This window comes from Polypterus senegalus, chromosome 8, assembly GCF_016835505.1.
Source record: "Polypterus senegalus isolate Bchr_013 chromosome 8, ASM1683550v1, whole genome shotgun sequence".
Taxonomy (NCBI): Eukaryota; Metazoa; Chordata; class Cladistia; order Polypteriformes; family Polypteridae; genus Polypterus; species Polypterus senegalus.
The window spans coordinates 61,744,381-61,763,159 of NC_053161.1; the positions used below are offsets into that span (position 1 = coordinate 61,744,381).

The 18,779-nt window shown below is 38.0% G+C and overlaps 1 protein-coding gene across 1 annotated transcript in view; it reads right to left on the bottom strand.

Moving 5' to 3' along the window:
- Positions 1 to 17,741, bottom strand: part of LOC120533982 (prosaposin receptor GPR37-like) — a 40,407-nt gene extending 22,666 nt beyond the window's left edge. Inside the window, exon 1 of the mRNA XM_039761158.1 lies at positions 15,895 to 17,741. Within this exon, the coding sequence (XP_039617092.1) occupies positions 15,895 to 16,830 (936 nt within the window). The 5' untranslated portion in view covers positions 16,831 to 17,741. The remainder of the gene's footprint in view (positions 1 to 15,894) is intronic.
- Positions 17,742 to 18,779: the final 1,038 nt, after the last annotated feature.

An 18,779-nucleotide genomic window follows, 5' to 3' on the forward strand; every position in this document is an offset into this window, starting at 1 on the left:
AGCACCTAGAGAAAACCCATGGGGAGAGCATGCAATCTCTATACAAGGAGGATTGGGACACAAACCCTGGTCTTCCTGATGCAAGGCAGCAGCACTACCATTGTGCCAGTGTGCTGCCTGCTTCTTTTAATATTAATTATTAATACTAACCTATCCAACTGCATACTTGGTATTTCAACTCCAAAAAAATCCATGATATACAACTACACAGAAAGAAACAGTGAACCATGATACAAAAAATGGTATTCACATTAAATGAAGCTCATCCTAGACAACCCTATAAATAAGTAAATGTGTTCAGAAAATGAGTGGAGTGCTCCAGTGGTTAACACAGCTGCTTCACACTTCCACTAGGTTTGTTCATTTCAGCTGTGATGTAGGTTTCCGCGGTTTCCTTCTTAAATACTAAAGACACTCATTTTACCTTAACTGGCAACTGGCAATAAATTGGCCTTGTAAGTGTTACAATGGCTTACAATAGACTGGCAATCTGTACTGCTGCCTTGTGTCCATTGCTACCAGGATTAGGCCTTAGCCGCCTTATAAATTCATTCTGAAGTAAGCAAGTTTCTTAAATAGGTAAAAGAATTTGACCAAAACAGGTACGAGTTGAAGTAATGTAGAATCAAATAAAATATTATTGTTTTGTTCAGGTATTTAACAAGAATGTTAGTTTTTACATGCAAAAGAAATGGAGAGGGTGTTCAGCTTCGATATGAATTTAATAAGCAACTTTCATTTACTCTTTTTTTTATCAATTTTTAAGCCCATCTAACCCATGCTGTAGTCTGATGCAGGGCAGATACCAGTGCTAGACAGGTTGTGAGTCCATCTCGGGCATCATTCACATGCAGTACACACTCACATGGGAACAAATTATAGTTGCAAACCTGCATGCATTTGGGGCATGGGATACCCAGAGAAAAGCCTTTTAGAAAATGCAGAAACTCTGTATAGTCATTGACTAAATCACAATGGGAAGCCAGAAATCAGGAGCAGTCTTAGCCACTCAGTCACTGTGCCACACTATTTATTTTCAGAACATATGTATTCATTTACAGGAGGTGATGGGGTCAGGGTCTTTTCTCAGTATCACAGAACACAAGATAGAAATTGTCCCCGGACTGGACAGTAGTATATTGCCAGGCTCACTCAGGCATGTTGATTGGACATGCAAGTAAAAATTTCATAATATAATACTACTAACACTACTACTTTTACTCATGCACACTTCCTCACCTTTTGTTCATGTATGCCAAACAACAAAACATGCAACAAAATGGGAATGCTTGGTAAAAAACAAAAAAAACACAGCACCATGCCCTGGGAAAATGGTTAACAATATAAAATAAGTCACCTATTTAGTAAACACTTTATTATTAATTCTTAACTTAAGACTGAATATGTGTTGGCTACTGTAACCTTCTACAATTAGCATGCAGACACAACTGCCAAATGACCTCTTTGTGTAACACGAGTCAACAGCTAACGTAATTTTAAGTATTCATACTCAGTAACCGCATTCATTTTTCATGTATGTGGCAAGACAGTAACACTGGAGAAAAGTAAACTAGAGTTCTAAATTATAAAGACTGGATAAGAAACTGAACTCCTCCTGTAGTGATGGTATATTGGCTATCAAATAAAACTTCACAGGGGTTTTGTTTGCAAAGTCAATTGCAATGTTTAAAACATCAGGGTAAGCCTCTGACTGGCTGCCACTTAACAATTGTATCGCAGTGGATTTGGGATTCAGGTTTGCAAAGGACAGCAAAGCGTGTAGTTTTTTAGAATAAACCTTTTAAGCTGGCCTGCTGACATCTGAAATTTGGGGAGAAAAATAAAACTTTATTATTTGAGAAAGTGAAAGGCTGACAATGGTTTGATAAGCGTTCTTGTTGGTCTTTTGTTCAAACACAAGCTTCTCTTGTGTCCCTGAACTATTTTCTCTTTATAAGGCTGCATTCATGTACAGTTACATCAGTTTTACACATTTTGGAAAACCAAGGAACTGTGGAAAACAGATGTTACTGTTTCATTTTGTTCAAATCTGTCTAATGCTAAATGAATTTATATAAAAATCTCCTTGTGACTGTAAGGAATGCAGTGCTAACAACACACTTTATGCAGAGCTGTCTGAAAGTGAATCCACATGGAATCAAGTAATGGATGCTTTTAATGTGAAATGATTAACATTACTCATTGATGATGGGAAACCCAGATGCTAGTACCTGAGTTATTAATTAATAAGTGTAATGGTCTATTGGGCATCTTTGCTGCACGAACAGTAGGAATCAGGAAAAGCAGACTATTTCTACTTTTCACTATGTGAAAGAGATAGTCAGTACCAGCATTGCAAGCCATTTAGACAAGAAACATGCTAGTGGAATTGGGCCAACACTATATTCATTAACAATTTGTAGGAAGCCACTGAGTTAGACACTCCGGGGCACGACAGAACAAGAAAGCCAGAGGGGTATAGGAAAGACATACTGTATATTAGGAGACGCTCGGTCCAAAAGGGTAAGCAGAATGGGCTTTCAATTTATGTAAGGCTCCCCAAAACACATTGTAATGATCCTTGGGGTTGCCTAGCCCTTTAAATAAGAGAGAGAGAGTATTCAGGACTGCAGGAATCGTTGTTCTTCTTGTATTCAACCTATTTAGTGCAGAGGTTCCAAAATGTATTCCTAACCCCAGAGGTTAGTCTGAGGAAGCTGAAGGTGTTTCCTGGCCAAGGCTTAAAGGAACAATGAGTGTGAAATTGGTAGTAGAATTAGTTGCAAGCACCCAACTGGAAGAAGAAAAAGAGGCCAGGGGGAAGTTTAGAAACTGGAACATGAGAACAGGAGGAGACCACAGGAAAAAACATTATTAGTATTACAGTAGTTCAACGCAAGCATCAGAAACAGCACAGAGCTTACATAGGAATGTCAAAAATGACTAAAAGGTTTTTATTTTCAGTTATATTTTGTATCTTGTGTCTCCAATACCCTGTACCCTTCAACTACATTTTACTCTTGTATAATAAGCCTTTTTCCTCTTGTACTTATTTTATCCAAGCACCCAACACTTATGGAATGTAAGAGAACTCCATTAAGCATATCTTTATTTCCTTCTCACATTATTTGCTATTTATGATTAAAATGTCACGACCAATCCCACTTGTGAAAACTTTTTTGCTGATGACATTATGTTGTGTAGCACCAGAAAAGCGGAAGTGCAGAGAAAGTTGGAAGAATGGAGAAGGGCTTTGGAAGATAGAAGATTGAAGATAAACAGGAAGAAGACAGAATATATGAGATTTAATGATGGTCATTACTAAGAAGTTAACCTGCAGGGAGAGACGTTGAAAAGAGTGGATACATTTAAATATCTAGGATCAGCGGCAGCCCAAGAAGAAAAAATTAGATGCAGGGATAACCCACAGAGTGCAGTGGGTATTGAACAATTGGAAGAATGTATTGGGATTATTGTGTGATCAAAGAATGAAGGTGAAGATGATGCATGAAACTGAGACATTGGCAGTAAAGGGAGCATAGGAGAAAAAGTGAGAAAAAGTTAGATGTGGCAGAAATTAGAATGTTGAGATGGATGTGTAAAGTTACAAAAGAGGACAGAATAAAAACAACATAATCAGAGGTACAACAAAAGTAGAAGTGATATCTAAAAAAGTACAGGAAAGTAGACTGAAGTGGTAGCGGTATATAATGAAGAGAAACAAAGAATATATTGGCAAAAGAGTGATGGGAATTGAAATGCAGAGGAAGACAGAATGAGGTAATCTAAAGCGGAGGTGGATGGATGAAGTGAAAGAAGATCTGAAGCAAAAAGGTTTGACACGGGACGAGGAGCAGGATTAAGCTGTATGGAGAAGGTTGATCAAGCTCATTGATCTTCCACAGAAATGAGAAAAGATATACAGGAAGAAGAAGTCTTATATTTAAAGAAACAATTTCCAAAGCTTCCTCAGTTCAATAAAATATATTTGATGTTTTTTTGTTTTCGGAATCTTGAAAATATATACAATTATTCAAAATCAAATTCAATTATATTATCTTTAGACTTTTTGTCTCAACTCTTTTTATATCTTATTAAACATATCTATTGGTTCCTGCTTTGTGTTCAGTGCTTCTGAGATAGGCTCTGGTCGCCTGCATGACTCTATAATTGGATTCAGTGGGTTTGAAATGCTGAAATGGGAAGACAGTCCAAAAACACACAACCATCAGAAATAACCAAACATAGACTAAATGAGTTTTTGAAAATTGCTACTCAATGGTGCAGTCAAAAACATTTTTAACAAGGCAGGTTACTGATCAATAGTGTTCGCTTTTTACTCTTCGGTAAAGAAAAATAAAACTTTGATCAGATGACAAGATATTATGGAAGCACTGTTTGTACTGTGATATCTTCTCAAGCACACGTTTATAATAAAGATGTTTTGTGATAACTGTGGCCTCTGTGCCACCATGGCTCTGACTTAAAACTATTTTCTCTTTTCACTGTTTATGTTGTTATAAGCATAAGAAGCTTTGTAAAAAACCATACAACTTTTGGCTTTCTTAATGGCCTGTTGATTGGCACAAATTAATCACCATAAAAAAAAAATTGTCTACATTGTCATTAGTGTTTTACATTTTAGCATGTATAAAAAATGTACATGTGTGGCACAGATAGTAGTGCTGCTGCCTTATGGATTCAGTGTCCTTGCTTTTTATTTTATGTTATGTCCTCGCTGGGTCTGTATGGATTTTCCTCTAGGTACTATTGTTTTCTTCCCATATCCATAAAGTCATGTATGTTAGGATAATTAGCAATTTCAAAATGGAATCTGAATGAATACATGTACTAGCACCCTCTCTAATACTGCTTTCTGCCATGCACTTAGTGCTTTCTGTATAGGCACAGGCCTTCCAAGGCCCTGATCTGAATTAAGTATACTTGAGAATGTTATGTTTCAAAAATAATCTACTTCACCTTAAATTCATCTAGTTTGAAGTTTCCTGATGACAGGCCTTAAAGGTGTTACTGAAGTTGTGTCAAGAATGGGCTGGGTCTCCACTCCATTAGCAGTAATGACTATGCAACAGTCCCATCCTGAGCTGGCTTGTAATTTTGTCTAGTCTCCCTGTGATTTTGACCTTTGCTTTATTCTTCCAGTTTATGTGATGACTGGGTGATTTCCCTGCTTTTGTCTTGGATACCTGTTATTTTCTCTGGCTATTTTCAGATTTTGCCTTTGCATTTGGTCTTTTTAGATTTACCCTCATACTATATCTTTTACCTTTGTATGAATGTCTGTTTGCCTATGTCTTTGTTCTGTTTATAGAATTAAGGATTCATTTAAATAAATCTTATTTATTTAATCAACATGTCTACTTTATTGATGCAATATAGTTTTGGTGCATGTGGTAAGCTACACTTTACAGAGTGGTACGTTGCCTTCCTTCAACCAGATCTTGTCATCTGAAGAGCTTGTGATGGTTGACCACATTGCATATACTACTGTCTCTGTCAGTGCAGTGAGCCATCCCCATTTGACAAGGAGCAACTGGCATTAACAATGTCAAAAAATTTGAATAGCGCTACACAGACCATAAGTTTCCACAGATGAAATTTCATAAAATGCGGATATGTTCCTGAGATGAACAGAAACAAGTGAAAAAACACAGAGCAAATAATCATCAAAGCATTATTAAAATTATTCAACATAAATTGAAGTATGCTGTGTGAAAAACTTGAGCATGGTGAATGTGTTATTGGGTCTAGTGTTAGAAGCATTAGCAAGGTCAATTGTATTCTTTAACAGAAACTCCACTTTCCTTCCTAAAGTGAACAAGAAGGTATAAGAATAAATCCAGTGAGATCACTTACAGTATGTCCACCTCCAGCCCCTCCCCTACTGGTACAATCAGATAAAGGAGACTAGAAGTGGATCATCATTTATTTTGACCACCTTACCAGAGAAAATTACTTAGATGGCTGCCGACTGATAATTCCTATTTTTTAGCCTTTTACCCATTGCCTTTGGCTATTAACAGGGTTATCACTGCTGGAACCACAACACTTTGATGTGTTTTTGTTCATTCTTTTTAAAGTTGATAATAACAGTAATCATTTGTACTATGTGTTAACACTGCACAAAACAAGTTTGTACATACTAAATACTCTAGGTCCTAAGTATGATCAAAGCTTAGTACATACAGTACCAAACAGTCAGAGCATTAAAACCACCTGCCTAATTTTAAACTAGGCATAAGGCAACATTTCCTTCTTGTCACCAAAACATTTCTGACCCATCGAGGCATGGACTCCTCAAGACCCCCAAAGGTTGCCTGTGTTATCTGGGGCTAAGACGTTAGCAGCACATCCTTTAAGTTGCAAGTTGGGGCCACCATGGATTGAAGTTGTTTTCCTAGCACATACCAAAACATTGCTCATTCAGATTGAGACCTGGGGAATTTGGAGAATAAACACCATGAACTTTTTTGTCATGTTCCTCAAACCATTTCTAAACAATGTTTGCAGTGTGGCAGAGTATATTGTCCTGCTGAAAGAGGTCACTGTCTTCAGGAAATTGTGTTGTCATGAAGGTGTTTAAATGGCCTGCAACAATCCTTACGTACGTGTTACTTGTCAAAGTGACATCCACATGAATACCAGCACCCAAGGTTACTAAGCAAAACATTGCCCAGTGCATCACACTGCCTCTGCCTTCTTCATAAAGTGCATCCTGCTCCCATCTCTTCCACAGGTAAACAATGCACACACAACTGGCCAATCCACATGATTTAAAAGGAAATGTGATTCATCAGACCAGGCCACCTTCTTCCGTTGTACCATGGTTCAGTTCTAATGCTCACATGCCCATTGTAGCCAATTACAGTGGTGGATATGGGTCAGAATGGGCACTCTGACTGGTCTTGCAGCTACACAGACCCATACGCAGCAAACCGTGATGCATTGTGCATTCTAGCACCTTCTCTCATTGCCAATATTACGTTTTTCAGCAATTTGCGCTAGAGTATTTCTTCTTTAGAACTGAACCTGAAAGCCCAACCTTCAATGAGTCTTGGATGCCCATGACCCTGATCAATGGTTGTCTTTCCTTAGAGCACGTTTAGTAGGTACTATCCACTTTATACCAGGAACACAACACACAAGACCTGCCGTTTCGGAAATGCTCCAACCCAGTTGTCTAGCCATTACAATATAGTCCTTGCCAATGTCACTCAGATCCTAATGTTTGCCCATTTTTCCTTCTTCCAACACATCAGCCTCAGGAGTTGACTGTTCACTTGCTGCCTAATATATCCCACCCCTTGAGAGGTGCTACTGTAAGAAGATAATATTATTCATTTCATTTGTCAGTGGTTTAATGATGTGGCTGATTGGTGTAAAACTCAGTGAGATCTCAGAATATTTTTCATGTGATTGATTTTAACATACATGGTTATATTAATTTTGTGATCCTTCAGTTTTCAGTATAGGGATAAGAAACCAGGCTTGAACCCAATTCCAGTCCACCACAGGGCATACTCATCTATATTGGGGAAATCTAAGAGTTACACACCGAGTATGAAACCAGATACACCAAATGATTGCCATTTCTACACAGGGGAAAAAATGAACTCCACAAAAAGGATCCTGTCTTAATTACAAAAATAAGTGTTTTTTAAATAAACTACGAAACACCTGGACTTCCAGTCCTCAAAGATTCATGAGCTTGTCTTTCTTACTATCAAACCGTTCTTCTGAAAGGTTCCCTTTAAATTCATGCAATTCACTCAGTCCCATGGAGCCTAACCAGAAAGATAATCGGCCATAGTGTTAGTGACCTGTTTGATGATTTTATATTCAACTGAAGTCACAGATCTTGTTGTTTTTAGTGGCATAATGGTATGTGTGACTTGGTTTTGTAATCAGAGTATACTGTATGACTTATGGTTTTGATAACATGTGCAGGCTGCTGTAAAGACCCAAGTAGACATCAATTTGTACAGGCAGCTGTCTGTACTTGTTGTGCCTGCATTGTGTATCCTGCAGATGACACATCTGATTGTCCTGAGCAATGAACTTCACTCTCAGCAGATGTCGCTGCTGTTCTTTTCCTGTCAGCCTTAGTATGTTCCCGCATGGCTATTTTTCAACAGTCAGCCATGGCACTAAACTGTGCTATTGTTTACAATGAGATGGATCCAAGACCCAAATAGTTGCCCTTACCTCCAGTTTTTTTGCTACACAAACGTGCATCACGTCATAAGCTTTCAATTAAGACCAAAATCAAGGTTCAAAGTCCAGTCATTTGCAAGTTTTTGTGTGACTAACATTATTCCAGTAAATCATTTTTAGTGACATTTTTAAGTGCAAGCATTACCAATCTATGACGCATACCCTCTTATGTGAGAAAAGGTATCACATCCAGTGAAAATTGTATCAGAAATTGTTTTCAACACAACAATGAAAACAAAACATCAGGACATTAAAGCACTCAAAATAGGAATCAAATGAAAGCCCCAGCCACTGTAATCACTACTGAGGACCTCTACACCACTAAATCTAACTACACATCATATCAGCCAAGTGAACATGAATTTAAATTAACGATATATGCAAGAATGTATTGTCCATCTTAAGTAGATATATTATGTATAATTGAAGCTTTGGAGCAACCAGTTATTGATACAAACTGTGAATCTTCAGAAAAATATTTTAAAAACTGATTTCCTTGTCAATCAAGTATTAAACAACTGGGCAGAAAATAGCCTTTTTGCTCATTTTTGAGTACTTTTGAACACTGTGCCATCTGTGCTGATGACTGGTAGTGAGATACAAAAGCCATCTATTTAATATGCCATGTAACACAATGATACAGTCTGTTTCTGTGACACAAACACAAATGAATTTATACATTTGCTTTCATTATATGGCCCACAGAAAGATAACAGGCACATGGAAGCATTTATGACAGTCACAGACATCATACCAATAATTTCCCTATGCATTTCCAATGCTTGATAAGGCTTACCTGCTGTATTTTTGCCAAAACAAATAATAAAAAGAAGTCTAAATCTCAAGCACATTTACATGAGATTGTAAATAGTCACAAGTCCTGTTACACTCACAAGGTGCACATAATTTCAAATGTTTAGGCTAATATAAACTTAAAGCCATATTAGTTTTTGTTTAAATAACTGAATTTAAATGATTGTAAGTTTGGTAATAGGGTGGAGCAGCAGTTGGGGCTGCGCTCTCACAAATCCATCATTGTTGATTTGAATCTCATGTTTGTTTGCTGCCTGTACCAAGTATGCATAATTTACCAGCATCTGTGTATGGTTTTCCTCTAGTACTCCAGTTTCCTCCTACATCCCAAAATTGTGCCTGTAAATGTACCAGGAGACTTTAGGCTTTCTCAGTGTTAGTGTGGGTATGTATGAGAGTGGGCTCTGCAATCGCCTGGTTTTCCATGCAGTACAGCTGAGGTAGGATTGGATGAAAGGGTTGTGGGTTTGTTATGACTGTGTTACCCTTCCTCTTGAAATGTGCTTTTAAAACTCATGAAAAAAAAAATCATTCAAATTTCCTCAAAATTCAGCTCTTACTGTATTATTTTTATAGATACAACCAGATTACTTTGGTTTAGAGCCTAGAGGTAATTATTAGTAAACAACCAAATTTGCTCTTTTTTATTTTAATTAAGGAAAATATCTATGGTTCACTAAACAGTTCAAGGCTATAAATTAAACATGTTATCTAGGGATAACATCAATGAAAGCTAAGCATTTTCTATCTCGGATAAATTGAAAAATGGTTCTAAATAGTAGTAAACTGTTAGCTGAAAGGGGAAATAATAATAATGTTATATTATAGGAAATGAAACACATACTTTACGTCACATCCAAGATAGCCCTGGAAAGTCCAAATTGTTTCTTTGCACAGATGCAAATTTATAAAAGCGGGTCCTTATTTGAACTCGATTATTATTCCAAATAACAGTTACATAAACTACCCACCAACAGATACAGAACAGCTCAAAAACAGCTTTTTTAGTAACAAAGATTCTTCATTGTGTAACACATAATGAAACTTTTGCTTAGAATTCTTTTCCTTCAAATTCTGTTTATCAGCAAAAATCCAGTAGCTCTATGAAGAGTGGTATAAAATTAAATACATATTTTGTCTTGATAGCATGAAATAAATGAATATTTTGTGCATTTCTGTATCTTAAAATGTGCTAAACTTCTTATCAAACTGAAAAGATTCAACCTTTCATATAACTTTTAATAACAAATGGAAACGCCGCCAGTGAATTGATTATATATGTCTATCAGACGTACTTAAGGGAGCTATACCTTTAATTAAAATAAACTTCCAAGATTTTGGATAATTCTGCTATTGGTTAATGAAGGGCCTACTGTGGAAAGAGTGCCTATACAGTTTAACAGACAACAATCTTGACAAATGGGGATAGTTTGTGTGATGAAGGCTAAGGCTATCATGCAACATCATCATTTACAGTATACCCCAACACACCAAACGCCATATCCCAGTATCTGTGTCCAAAAAGAAAAGTGCTTCAAGGCACTGATTAGGCTAAATAGGTACGCAAAGGGGTTTGGTAGACTGATTTATTGTGAACAGCCCTTGCTATTGAATATTAGTCTTATAAGACCTCTTACCAAACAAGGGCTTAATCTCTTATAATCTGCATGTCTTCAACACTCTTAACCTAGAACCAGTATTGCTGTTTCTAAGGAGACAAGGAAAGGAAAACTATGCAAATATAAACAACAGGAAACAATCTTTCATAAAGAATCAATTTTATAATTATAAATCATTAATCTGTTCAATTTTGATAGACATTGGTAAGGCAACAAATTTGATGTATATGTTTAATCAAGAAACTGACAATACCTGTAGACCTAACTGCACACAACAGTTTGCTTATACTGTACTATATTCCCTAATCAGAAATAAAGTGATGTTTTTATATTCCTTAGTAACTGACATCAAAACAGATCCACATAAATAACCGAACACAATTTACAAAGCGGGCAAATACATTTTTTAGCTTATCAAGTCACTGTTTATGTGGGACAGGGGTTAGTCCTGCTGTCACACAGTTCCAGGGCTTTGAGTTTGAAACCTGGCTCAATATTTGCCTGAGCAGTTTCAGCACATTCCACTTTTATCTTTGAGGGATTTCTTCTCCTCATGCAGCAGCTAACTCCAAAAGATATGCAAATTAGAGTGATTAGCAACTTTAAATTGACCGAAAGTGAATGAATGTGGTTGGCCAACAGAGTGTACCTCTAGATGGACTGGAGGACTTCTCCAGGGTGTGCTTTTTCCTAATACTAAAATTGTTGCTGGCAGCAACCACCTCAGCTCCCAGAACTGCTATATTGAAGCAAGCAGATTTGGAAAACGAATGAATGAGTATTTGTATTTGGACTGAACATTATTTGCATTCATTTAATTTTTCTATTAAATGTTTATTTTCTGCATAAATAATCTTGGTAGTTATTTGTTTGCAAAACTTTGAGTCCTCATGGCTTTAAGAATGCAGTTTACACATTCAGGATTCTATTACAGTGCTTTGTATTTTCAGTGTACACTTTTAGAGTGTTTATGCTTTTTTTGCACATTACTATATATAATTTAAATATCATATAAAATTACATATAAATGTAATTTTTTTTAAATAATGTTACACACTGTAAATGTATAGCATACTACATTGTATTATATATTACAGTGTATTGATACAGAAAAGGAGATTAAATTGCACTATTCATTTCAGAACACTGCTAAGCAATAGTTTAATTTTAGACACGGACAAATAAAGAAAGCATGATTGCCAAAGAGAGGAACTAATATGTGCTTAATGATCTATAGCGATGTAGTATCACGTTTGATTTTTCTCAACACCTGTGGCATATTATGCAGCCGCTGGCAATTGAAATTAGAACACAATTCCTGCTAGCTGCTATTGTACTTGAAATAGACAGATACTAATAACTTGATTAATATGTAATGGCATACATAGCAGTTGTATAATATCATTGGTCTTAATTTAAAACTGCTGTCTCCTTTCCTATTTTGCTTTTAGAAATAACTTAAATAAGGTAGAATAGCAGGGATGTCATCAAAAATGTGGCTATACTGCTAGTTTATACTCAATTGCTATTTTCTTTAAGTAGATGATTTTTACATGAGATCTGTAAAAGCAATATAAGCATGCAAAATTGGCAGATATCACACATAATAAAACCACGTGCAACTGAGCTACTGCAGCACAGTTTCCAGAAGCAAAGTTGCTGTGACCTGTACTTGAAAAATATAGATCAAAACCAGCAGAATGAAGACGTTAGGCCCTAATCACCTTCAAAGCTCTGTCCTTGGAGAGGTGATTCTTTAAAAGGCACATTGAAAAAAATCACAAAATGTGATACACAGCTGCAAGGGGGTCAGAGAAGTATGAATTCTCCACGACATGGCAACGAGAAAGCACTATGTATAAATCCCAAAGTGATCAGTCCACAGAGTGATACAGAAAATTGGCTGTTGTGTTAGTGTACCTTGGGGCTACCTGTCTGCTTAACTATTTATTTATTTATTGCAAATCATCTTGGGTAAATCTATCTGCTAAATAAAGAATCTTAAAACGTGGATGGCCTATTGGCTTCTTGTTTGATAAAGGAGGGGGGCATTTTAAATATGTAAATATGTAAGGAACTCTGTTCCTTGTGAAGATGTGCTCTATGAAGGGCACTGTATAAAATAAACCTATGTCTGTTTGTTTCATTTATTCACTCAAATCTAAGACATTTACATTTCTGCACCAACTCTGAAAAGTTCCGTTCAGATTTAATAAGATTTTGGAATAGATGCACTTTTAGCTTTTAGTGATAAATGGATGCATACCGTAGGACTGGAAATACTGAACTGTCCCTTGAACTGGAAATAATTACGGCTGCCAGTCTTGACTGATTTCAGATTTAGACACACAACCATATCACACTCTTGACTAGATACTGGTTTAGTCACGTTAATACAATGTATAATGTTTAACAAGTAATGCTCACCCTGGGCAGGTTTTAGGGATGAGGGACTAGAGAGGCTCAAGTGTGTTTATTTTTCAAAGGTTTCCAAAAATCAGATGACAAAGGATACCACTCATTTATCAGGTCTGTGTATTAAAACTAGGATGTTCAACACTATGGTAATTCAGCTTCAGTTCAGTTTATTTTTGTATACTGCTCTTCACTGCGTGCAGGCTCAGACCATTGAACTGATAAGATAATAAGATAGCAAAGAACAGGCTTTATATACTGTAGGCGATAACGACATACTAGGGAATGACATAAGGGTGAACTGCTATGCTTTTTTATTTTTGCTGCTTGTAGAAAAGGATGCATTTTCACAGATTAATGGTTTTTAAAATCTCCCATAAACTACTTATCATCACGGTATTAAACAAAGGAGCTACAAACATGGTTATGCTGATGTTACTAATCCACTGATTTGTATATCTTGTAATCTGTTAAATAGAACACCTTATAATGGCCCCTCACCCTGGACAATTCAGAGTTCACACTTTAGGTAGTGGTAGAAAAAAATGGATGAACTTACACACTAGGCAATTCAACAGAATGCGCAGACTCTAAAAACTGAACATTGGTCTCTGGAGTTGAGAGGATAGCCACAAGTAAAATAATGTAAAATCATTTAATATGAGTTTGCCCAATTAAAAATTTCTTTAGAGACATCACATGTATTTAATAACAAAATCCACAGTAAGGAGACTGAATGAGGACTTGTCTAGTAGATAGCATAAAACACACATGGCGTTAGTGTCTGAGCTCTTGCTTCCTGTTAGTTTTTTGCATGCACAGTCTGTGATACCATGTCAGACCTTGTTATTGTGTACACAGGTATGAGTTTGGATACCTGTTTGGGTCATTATTCTCCATAAACCATCTTACATCTCTTCTAGATCTCATTTGTCAGCGAAAGGCATTCATGCACATCAGTCCGCATCAGAATCTTTGAATTACTCATCTGCACAGCACTGGTCAGAAGCACATTTAATAGCAAAAAATCTTTTGCAAGGACAAAGGCCTTAAACAGAGCTGTCATATGTGTATTTTTTTCATCAGTCATCTTTCATGCATGTCATCCTCTCTTATACTAACCTTTTCTCATGCAATATGCAATATGTTTTTCTAGTCACTGGACCTTCCACTAAGTGGAGCTGAAATTTTAATTTTCCTCCCTAGTGAATCTATTCTTTATCTGAACTGAGGACTTTCTTCTCACATATGCATCTCTAAACTTTGAGTTAAAGCATTTCACCATTACAGTGAGCAATATTACAGTATATACTGAATGAGTGAATTGTCAAGCTTAGGTCATGTATTTCTTTGGAAGAACTTTGTGAAAGATGTAAATGTACAGTACTTTCATCTTTTGTCTCCACAACTACTTTTAGAATGGTTAACATTTTTTGTCTTGTCACATTACCCTGATATTAAAATTAACAGCGGTGGCTTCGTTGTCCTAATCAAAAAGTGGGAACACTCAGCAAACTGTCTCAATAGTGCTACATTATCAGCTTGGAACTCAACACCTCCAAAACCTGATTACAAGGAACCTGCTCCTCTATACATCAGAGGAAACATAGTGAACAGAGTGCCTAACTTTAAATTCCTTCGCACTCACATCTCCCAGGCGCTCACATGGTCTGTTAACACAACTTCTATTGTGAAGATGGCACAGATATGGCTCTACTTCTAAAGGATGCTGAGGAAGTCTAACCTGTGTAAGCACCTGTTGGTGCCCTTCTATCGCTGCTTTGTGGAAAACATACTTACCTGTGGCATCCTGGTATGGTATGCTGGCTGCTCCATGGCTGACAAGAAGGCTCTCCTGAGAGTCATCAAATCAGCACAGAAATTACCAACACCCAGTTATCTTCACTAGATGTCATATATAGAACTTGATGTTCACAAAGGGCAAAAAAAAAAATCATTAGGGACCCATCTCACCCAGAACATCACCTTTTTGCTCTGCTGCCTTCTGTAAGGCGTTCTAGTTCAATTAAGGTGGAGTGGTGGCTCTGAGGGTGGGTATCTGCAGTGGCAATCGGAAGGTTGCTGGTTTGATTCCTGTAAATGCCAAAAGGGACTCTGCTCTGTTGGACCCTTGAGCAAAGCCCTCAACCTGCAATTGCTGAGTGCTTTGAGTAGTGAGAAAAGCACTATATAAATGCAAAGAATTATTAAGACATGCGCTTCCAGACTACTGAAAAGCTTCTACCCAAGTGCTATTAGAGAACTACATTTTGTTAAATAATTGTTTACTGCATTTAAGTACTTTTGATCTTATATCTTTCACTGCCATCCATGGCATCCGTGGGATAAATGTTCAACATCTCAGAGGCTCATTGCAGTCACTGTAAAATAAGACTATTCCACTATTTACTATTTATATTTCCCACCTTCAATGTTTTATTAATTTATAGTAATATATGTGTGTAAAATGCTGAACATACATTGAATCTGTTAAAGCTTACATTTTTATTATATTTTATGTACTATTCAGGGGACACACTAAAATTCTGTTGTACATCTGTGCAATGATAATAAAAGGCATTCTATTCTATTCTACATGACAGTATTATGATGGGGGGCCTCCAAAGTATAAGGTGTGGCTATGAGCAAAAGCAAATCTATAGCACATTTGTTATATAATCTCTTCTGTAAAGAACACTGTGATAAGGCACTCTATGAAATAAAAGGAATTTATTGATCATCATGAACTAGAGTAAACTTTCCGCAAAAACTGGTTCAAAACAATTAAGCAAAAAGCCAAAAGGGAAATTACCTCAACATATGGAATTATTTTGCAGGAAAGCTCCCCCAGAAGCCATTTTTTGGTAAGTTCGTGAAAAATGACAAGTGGCAAGCAAAAGAAAATGTTGGTGAAATCCCAAAAGGCCAGGTTGGCTAAAAGGGAATTAGAAATGCTCCGCATGTAGTAGTTGTGGCACACTATGCACATAATCGCGATGTTTCCTATGATGCCCACCACAAAGATAATCACGGAAAGACACATGATGGCATAAGCGCCGTACGATTCTTCGGTGAGCGGATAAAAGGGGTTCTTCAGATCACTTTTTCTTCCCTTTGGATCAAGGGGCAGCACGGGCGGGGTAACGTGTGCCAGCTCCTCGGTAAGCGTGTGAAGTCCGTAATTTCGAGTATGCTCATTGGTTACCTCTAGGGATTGGTTAAGGGGTAAAGGTTTTGGCACAACTTCCCAAGAAGTAGGGGGCACCCCAATCGAGCCATTGAAATGCCCTATGATGGCGAGTGCACTGTTTGAAGGCTTTCTCGTCCTGGTTTTGTCCCTTTTTAAGTCACTGCCGCGGTTGCCGGTGCCCCTCTTAAGTCTTTGGCTTTCCAGTCGCAGTCTCCAAGAGAGCGCGTCGCCTCCTCGCGTTTCCATGGCAGCGGAGCCCCACTTGTCTGCCCCTCGATGCTGCGCCTTGTGGGGGCCGTGAGCCCCGCGCCCTGCTGCACCTCTCTGTGAGGCATCTCGAAGAAAAGCCGTTGTGTTTCCATATGCAGAACCACCTGTGGCGCGTCTACTATGCTTCTCCGCGTGTGCCGCGTGCCGCTTCGGGGAGCTCAGTAAATTCCAGCCGGTCATCACGACGTCCGCATCCAAGTCGCTCCGGGTGACACCCGTTCTCAGCTTGTCTGTTGCATCCAGGCTCAGAAGTGGCAAAAGTAACCCGAGAAAGAGCGAGGGCAGCATGGTGAAAGCAACAGTTCGTTTAAAGTTGCACTGAAATCCGAGATTGCCCTCCCATAGAAAGCAGGCTAGTGTAGCGCCAAGTACTTAAGAGCATTAAGAGATTTTGTGCAGAAAATCCTGTTCCAAGCGCGCAAGGATGTGGTCCTGTTGTTTTGTACCTTCAGCCTGGCATTGCTGCACTCCGATCTTTGCAAAAGAAAATCAAGAGCACTAAACGGTGTAGTTAGCCGCTTCGGTGGTCAACCACGGATACAGCGCCCTAATTATACTCCCAATAACATTACAGACATCCTTTACAAGTAGTTCCTTTCGTTGTTGACATTTTTGTAGGTGTTTTCACGTACCTTTAAAGCGCAGGTGAAGCACACTGGGTGGCCTGTCATGAATTTTGTGCATTTTGAAGTAGCCTGGAATTTGGAATTGAAGTTCCACCGCGAGGGTGCGGCACGGCGCGAAGCCAGTCTGCGAACTTGTTTATGATCATGTGCGCTCAGGCGACCGAGTGGATCTCGGAAATACAACAGAAGAGCTGCTCAGAATTGCTCCCCGATTCCGCTTCACTCGCATTCTCCTCGCGAATTTGAGCTTAAGCTTGCGTGTATGTGTGTATGTCTGCGCGCGCCCATGACTGCGCGCGCGCGTGTTGTGTGTGTGTGTCTCACTGAGAGATACCGTGAAGAAAACTGTTCCCCTGGCGGCTAACCCGGATCTGTCACAGCAAATCCATCAGGATCAGTCTTTCGGACTCAAGCAGCAGCAGCCTCCTTCCTTTTCCTTATACGGGTACATTCCATCTGCACAATACATCCATCTTTGACAAATGTCACTGTTGGCTGTTAACCTGTCTACAAGTGTGCATCGACTGTGACCAAGAATAGGCATTTACTCTACGCCCTCTTCCCAAAAATATTTACTTTCTCACTATCTTTGGAAACAGAGCCGTTTTGGATTCCGTATTGTACTCCCTCAAATTAATAGACTTTTATCACATGGAGTCGTATAACAGATGAGAAACTGAGCTTCACTTTCAAATTCAATTGTGTCTGAATGGAAATGTAAAAGTTAACCACGCCCTCATTTTAAGTCGCTTTGTACACTCTGCACTGCAGGCAAACAAGCAACCAGGCAGACTTACGCGGAACTGCTTCAGGTTGTCTGTTTGGGGGTAATACAGAAGGAAAATAGTAAGGAATTACTAAAAAAAACACAGAAGACACAATCTAATGATTTCCAAAATTCGTTTTTGGTAAAGAAAACATATACAATAGTCCGCGCCTAAACCACAATTAGAATAAAGACACACCCACTGGAAAGTCGCGCCTTCTTGTAGGCACCATAACCACGCCCATTTTGTCAAGCTCTGAGCTCGCTGGTGAGTCTGAATAGAGGAAAGAGCCACAAGGCTGTCGGGAATAACTTGGTCTTGTTGCATCGATAGACGTTTAACACGCGATACCAGCCTGTTTGAAAATAGAATTTTATTGATTATTATTATTACAATAATTATTGTTGTTGTTGTTTGTTTATCACAGCAATTGAACGGCGGCTGCTGCGGTGTCCGTGTCCTAACTACGGAACTAAGGTTTAACCCCGTACTTTAGGAAGAATGTAAGCGGTTCCCATCAGTGCAGTTTTCTGTACTTCGTGTGCTGTTTGTTGGCAGTTCCTTCAGATCTTCATCTTCTTCTTATTATTAATAATATATTAATAATAATTATTATTATTACCTGGTAGAATTTACAAAACAAAGAACGGAATTTGGAAGACCTCCGACATTTTAGATGTGTAATCATGATGTATAATCAAGATTTGTATTATGATGAGACGTCGTTTAAAAGATAAATCTCAATGCAACAACTGAAAAAAATATTCATGCAGCAAATTGTTAAAAATTAAGCCACGACAGGCAAAACAGATTATTTTTACATCCGCATTTTTGCTAAAATAGA